This window comes from Phaeoacremonium minimum, assembly GCF_000392275.1.
Source record: "Phaeoacremonium minimum UCRPA7 unplaced genomic scaffold PA7_03_scaffold_17, whole genome shotgun sequence".
NCBI classification, from domain to species: Eukaryota; Fungi; Ascomycota; class Sordariomycetes; order Togniniales; family Togniniaceae; genus Phaeoacremonium; species Phaeoacremonium minimum.
Genome location: NW_006920924.1, coordinates 1 through 7,073, shown reverse-complemented (window position 1 = coordinate 7,073; position 7,073 = coordinate 1). Strand labels below are relative to the sequence as shown.

General features: G+C 45.3%; 1 protein-coding gene across 1 annotated transcript; it reads left to right on the top strand.

The window, feature by feature from the left end:
* UCRPA7_221 (hypothetical protein) lies at positions 1 to 4,951 on the top strand (the record flags this gene model as incomplete). Its single annotated transcript, XM_007912821.1, has 11 exons — positions 1 to 12; positions 71 to 914; positions 976 to 1,218; positions 1,281 to 1,378; positions 1,434 to 1,782; positions 1,846 to 2,839; positions 3,485 to 3,498; positions 3,839 to 3,888; positions 3,948 to 4,069; positions 4,123 to 4,358; positions 4,422 to 4,951. The coding sequence occupies 11 exons, from the start codon at positions 1 to 3 to the stop codon at positions 4,949 to 4,951; spliced, it is 3,492 nt and encodes a 1,163-aa protein (XP_007911012.1).
* Positions 4,952 to 7,073: the final 2,122 nt, after the last annotated feature.

Genomic DNA, 7,073 nt, shown 5'->3' with positions numbered 1-7,073 from the left:
ATGAAAGACAATGTAAAGTAACTTCTTAATCCGCATCACCTGCTTATTCTAATAAGACGCCGTTCCATAGGATGTGGAAGCCCACGAGGGCGATTTGATAGATGACATCAAGGCCGCCGCTCGAAGTTCCCTCGGGTACAAGGCAAATATAGTGCTGCTGAACGCGGGCACAAACGATTGTACGCGATCGGTCGACATCAACAACGCCGGCAGCCGCCTTCGTGCGCTGATTGAGTCCATCCTCAGCTCGTCTGGCTGGGATCGGACAACACTTATTGTATCCACACTCATTCCCTCTGACGATGCCAACACGGATACGAACAGATACCCCGTCAATGCCCAGTATCGTAGCTTGGTAAGTGCCATGCAGGCAGAAGGCAAGCGGGTGATACTGGCGGACATGGACCCCGTAGAACCAGACCCAGCCCATCTGTGGATGAGCTATCCTGCTGATTTCGCTGACGCAATCCATCCCAACGATGAGGGCTATCGCAAGATGGCTTCCATTTGGTACAGCGCCATCATGGATGCATCGAACAAGGGATTGATACAAACCCCCTACGATGCAGACCTAGGAGGTAGCAACACCTGCGAGAAGACCCTTGGCAACGGCGTGTGGGCGGGTGGCCTAGTCCAGCGGGGCAGCGGTGTGGATGATGGCATCTACCTCCACTCCAGCGAGGAAATGGGCATCATTCTGACCGTCACCAGCGATTTTGATCGCGGACAGTGGTTTTTCGTCAGGCTCTTCAGCATAGAGCTAGACGATCTGGTCGGTTGGTTTGATCTCGGGGGCGGCAATACACTCTACGGTACGTGGAAGAATAATGGTAACGGCAAGTTCACCAAGATCGGGGATATGTACACCGGCAACGGTTGTATTCCTCGTGGCGTGCGATTCATCGACTTGAATGGTAAGAGATAAGCAGACATACCTCGCACCAAACCACTTGGCTGATGAATTCCATGACGTAGCTGATGGTTTGGATGATTTTGTATGCATCTCCCCCAACGGTGAACTCTACGCCGCTATCAACAAAGGCGACGGTACGGCGTCACAGCCCCCAACCTTCAAGGACATTGGAAAGATCAAGGACGCTGTGAGCGGCTTCGACCAAAGCCACGTGCGCCTGGCCGATATCGATGGCGACGGCAGGGCCGACTATTGTCTAGCTGCTGACAGTGGAGATATTTCGTGCTGGAGAAACGCTGGAATAGGTACATAATGACGTGATGCTCTGCTATAACGAGAGGGTTGACTGGCTGATGCTCTAAATCAGGCGACTCACCATCCTCCTGGGAGGACCTTGGCCTTCTCTTTACGGGCAAAGGAATGGGTGATCTCCGTGGAGTTCGCTTTGAGGATATCAACGGTGATGTAAGTGCAAGATTCTCTCTCTAACGACAGTTCTTAGCTCACAAAGATTTAATAGGGCCGAGACGACTGGCTTTGGGTCAGTGATATCGGCCAGACTTTCACCTGGACCAACTCACGAAGCTGCGTGAATGGCATCAACGATGTCGGAGGTGACAACCCTTCGTGGCGGCAGGGCTTCGCCAGTGGGCAGAGCTCAGGCCCGACTCACGGAGGCATGGGAGCTTTTGGCACTGGCGGCTTTCGCGATCGAATCCATTTCGCGAGAATATATGGGACTGCCCAGGACTTTGGTCTGCTTGGGCGACAAGACTACGTGTTCATGCAGCACAGCGAGGTCGATGGTAAGCACCAGTTCGATATGCGAGTCTGGAAGAACATCGGCTCTGGAGGAACCAAAATCAAAGGTGAGTGAGTGTCTGACCCATCGTTCTGTATGGTGGCCTTCGAGACATGAAGATTACTGATAGCTGTAGCCGACGGTGATCGTTATTGCAATATGATGGCCCACGAGGACGGCAGGGAGGACTATGTCTGGATCCTCTCTAAGGGAGAAATGCACATCTATGAAAACGTGGGATACAAGTCTGTCACAGATGATGGGCCAAACTTCTGGGGTGCCAATTACATATTCTGGGACCCGACCCAGGAAGCAATTGGCAAGTACCTCGACCGTCGTGATCTTCATCTGACAGATTGGGATGGCGATGGAGCCTGCGATATTGTTTGGACCGACCCGGATAACCAAAACCATGTGCAGCTTTGGCGCAACACAATCAAGCAGACGGGGGTTCTCAGGTTCGAGTATAATCCTAACCCAGCGCCCTCGCTATATTGTCCCGAGAAGCGTGGCATTGGCTTTTTCGACCGTCCAATTCACTTTGCAGACATCACGGGCAATGGTAAGGGTGATTATCTCTGTGTCGAGAAGGATGGTCGTGTCTGGGGATTTGTCCACGGGGATGGAGATAGCTGGGAGTACATAGACCAGATCAAGTTCTCCCAGGGTAAGGATCGAGCCGAGCTGCAATGGGCTGATGTGAATGGCGATGGTCGTGACGATATGCTCTGGGTCAACAAGTTGAACGGCAATAGTGATCTCTGGTACAACAACGGGCGCATGGACATTGGCGGATCGCGGTTCTCGTGGGTTATCGCCGGGATGGAGTACCTAGGTGCCGTGTCTGGGTCGTGCACGTACTTCCCCGACCTTGACGGTGACGGGCGTGCTGATATGCATGCGATAACAAATGAGTTTACCAACACGGCCGAAACGTGGTTCAACAGATGTCCGGGCAGCCTCGATGCCCAGGGAGACGACCCGGATGGAGTTCACGATCCTCAACTGCCCGTCATCCCGTCGTCAGGAGGCGGCGGTGGTGGCGGTGGTGGTGGTGGAGGCGGGGCTTGTATCTCTGGTGATGGGCCTGACAATTTCGCAGAATTGTGCCAGTTCACCTGCCGGTACGATGTTTGGTTAGTAGCACCCTGAACTCAGCTCTCCTATTGCAAGCTTCCCTTCCCCTGGTACTGATAGCTCACCTCGGTCACAGCCCTCCACCTTGCGTGTGCACTGCACGAGGTGTCGCACCTCCAGAGCCGGTTTTAATAGGATCGGGTGGATGGCCATACGACGACGAGGGGCCGGAGTATGCGGTTCTCTGTGCATGGGCATGCCCTCGCGGCGTCTGCCCGTCGAACGCCTGCGCAGCCACAATCCGAGAGGTCTTTAGGAGGATCAAAATCCCACCACCTCCAACGCTCGAACACTGCGCAAACCTTGATCCCAGTTCACAGGGTGTGGACGCATGGCAGTGCTGTAAGTGTCCACTTACTCACCCTGCGGCTCTGCTGTCTACAATACCACTGATAATTCTGACAACTCGTTCACACACAGTTGGAGACTCATGCGAGGACTGCTGCAATCCGTTTGACGATGTAGTTACCCGATGGAACTCGGTGAAAGCTCAAAGAGCTTTAGAAGACACCAGTGCCTGGTGCATGCAAGCGAACGGAACGATTGCCACTATACCTGTGCTGGACGAGTCCTATGCTATTCTCAATGTTTGGGGAGCAAGCAACCTCGAATTCCGCTGTAATCTCATACAGAGTCCTGGCAGTTGGTGAGTTCTTTAATTTTCTATCGTTTGCGGGTCGTTGAAGTGCGTCCTAATGCGAGATATCACTGCCAAGTATTGGCTACGAGTGCGGCGTCAAAGAAAGCCAGTACGTCTCACTCGACCTAGTCATGTTGTCGTTTGAGCATATCAACAGGTTCTACAACAACCTGTACGATTCCGTCGGGAATATACAGCCACAACTCCAAACCAACTGTATCTCTGTAGGTTTCATCAGTAGTTCCACTGTGCAGGCACCAGAAGCTAAGTCAGCGGGAAACTCAGATCGCCACCGACTTTGTCCTAAACGAGACAAGTGATATCGACATACTGAAACAAATCCTAGGGTACTTTGATATTGCTATCAAAGTGGGAGGAGGCGGGTTTTGGGGAAAGGTGCGTCCTTGTCTTGCAGGCTGGATACACTACGACACTTTAGGCTGATACCCTTGTAGATACTAAAGGCTGGCGCGTTCGATGCCTTGACCAAAGGCGTCGAGACCGCAGAGAGTCTGATCGGTGCTGTGTCCACCTCACTGGATGCGTATGAACTCGTCGCAGGAGAGGAAGAGTCCGAGTATGTTTCAGAAATTCATTTTCTGGGAAGTTAGCTGACAAATTCTGCGAAAGGGTGGAGAAGCAGATCGCCAATGTGGGCAAGCTGGACATTGCGGCGGGGGCACTAGTCAACGGCACCAAGAAAGCAATCGCAAACTATCTCAAATATATCTTCAACTGCAACGACGTGTGGGGCCAAGAATCGCTCAAGAAGATCTGTGCCAATGGCCTCTGGCTCGATGATCCCATGGCAGTGTTTGGAAACGATAAGCCGAAAATGGAAGACGATTTCCTCCAGGCATTTAATGGTATTTTGATTCAGCAGGCCTGGAGGATGAGCAATAATCAATACCCTACTTTGATAGTAACAGAGGGAAACTACGAAGGCAATCCAACGGAAACAAGCACGGTTGATGGTGGGGAAGGCCTCTCGACGTGGATAACAGACGAAGACGCCGAGTCTGTAAGGGTATATGATGAGGTCAACGATCATACTGTTTGGCTTGTCAGGGTCAAGTCTCACGACGACGCCGGTCTCCCCCATCCACAGGTCTGTGGCAAGCTTCAGGGTACCGACAGCCTCATGGCGGGATCTAACCCCTACCAACTCTCTTTCGAAACTATAGCTCTCTCTGGGCTTCGGGGATGGATCAACAATGGGAAGAAAAACCCCTATCCTCTTAGCGAGGCCGGAGGCGGACTGGGAGATGATCTCTATCTCCCTTTACAGGACGGCGTCGGGAGTGCGGGCTTTTTCAACTTCCCTATCTGCGAAATGCAACTGCTGATTGATAACTGGACCTGGCGTTACTATACACTAGATGGTCGTAACTGGCGTGACAGAGGCGAACCTTGCGACTATTACCCCTGTTGTGAGAAATCCTACCTAGAGGAGACATAACTTTTATAGTAAGAGTACAAAGAATCGTTTTAGATTTAAGTTAAGGTTGAACATTACTATAGAATATTCGTAATATAAGTTATAAAGCTTAGCCGTCCATCCCCAGATGCAGGCTACCCACCCCATTATACGAGGCTAGCCAGCAAAAATGGCGGGAGGATAGACTGCATTTCCCCATTAGCCCAGGGGGTTAAACTGCATTTGTAGGGGTCCTTAAGGATAAGATAAAATATAGTCTACTTATAACTAAGGAAATCTATATATCTAAGGTGAGAATCATATATACTATATTATAAAGAATCGATTAATATATAAGTGTCACAGGTTGCGAACCCTACATGATGGCTTCAGCACCTTTCAGCCTTACATACATATAGCAATCACCCAAATCACTACCACCACCCACACAAGACCATAGTCAAAGAATGGAACATATTTAGAAGCTGATCAGACTTTGGAGAAATAGCCTAGGGACAATTGACTTAATTACTTTACGTTGGGAGGATTTCTTAGTAGAGGGAAAATAAAGGTTGAAGACTTTTATGATAAGAATAAACTTATAAGCTTACTACTTTAAAGGTTATTAAAAAGATAAGTAAATTTTAGATGATATAGACTGATTAATAAAAGAAGAAGACTATTATTTAATAAGAAGGAAAGAGTAGCTTTAAAGATTATTTTTTTTTTTTCTTTTTAGTTAAATTATTCTTATTATTAAGACTATAGTTAATTAAATAAACTATCTATTTAGTTTATTATATTATAATTTAACTTTTTTTTAAACTTAATTATATAAATTTAAACTAATTAGATATAAAAGTATAAACATTTATTTAAGCTATATTATTAAGAGAATGTTAACAACTATTATCAAACAATAGTAAGTTTAAATAAAGCTATCATTTATTATAAAATAGTATTTTAGTTAGTTAGTTAGTTAGTTAGTTAGTTAGTTAGTTAGTTAGTTAGTTAAAACAATTATATAAAAAAGATTAGATAGTAGATAATCATACAAACTTTATAAACAAAACAATATCTAAGTATTTATTAAATTATAAATGACTATAATATAGAAAGGTTTTTTATTAAAGGAATTATACAAAATATAGTAATAAAGCTGATTAGTCAGCTTAAAGAAAGAATTCAATAACTAAAAGTCAAAAGACAAACTAGAATAAAGAGTACTATAAGTATACTATCTAATAAAAGCTTAATCTTTAAACTAAGAAAGAAAAAAGCCACTTTTTCTAACCTATCAAAATTCGAAAGTATATAAAATACCTTCTAAATATAGTTTAAAAAAATAAAGAATAAATTGAAAGTAGATAAAATAACTATTAAAAGCACTTAAAACCAGTTTGCTTATATTTATTTAAAGCTAGAAAAACTTTAGCCGTCATACAGCGGCATACGCTGGCAGCATATCCCCTTAGTCTCGTATGGGGCGTACGGACGGAAACGAAAAGATTAGGGGGTAGATATCCTCTCGAAGGTAGAGGGTAGATATCCCCAGGTTCCTATACGATAAAACGACTATAAATCAGATCAGACGAGAGAAGATAGTAGTATGACAGCAGATATAAGAGTATATAAGCTATGGAAGTATGATGATGAAGATATAGATAGTTAAAGTTTGAATATAGATTTTGGTATAGTCTAGTTAGAGTTAGAAGTAAAAGAGGAGAAGGAAGGAGGAGAGAGGTATACAAAAGACAATCTTAACCCTAAGGGTAGAAACAACCCTAAGGTAAAGAAAACCCTATATAAGTGTCAGCCCTAGACTATCCTATAGACATAAGGCTAAAATCTAACTATAAAATCGAGATGCTATATCTACTGTCATACAACGATAGAGGCTCTAGTCATACGGTATAGTATGATACAATACAAAAGATATAACCCTAAGAATATACTATACCATATAGTAGCTATAGGGCAAGAGGCTTAATATAATATAAAAAGAAGAAGAGTTATATAATCAACCTCTAAATAAGGCCTGATGATATAATGATAATATAGTATATATCGATACTATAATTTGCTTCTCTATATTGGCAGAAGAGTATATTATAACAATCTATAAAGCTTTAGATTCGACTTCTAGCTAAGCTAAACTTTTTTT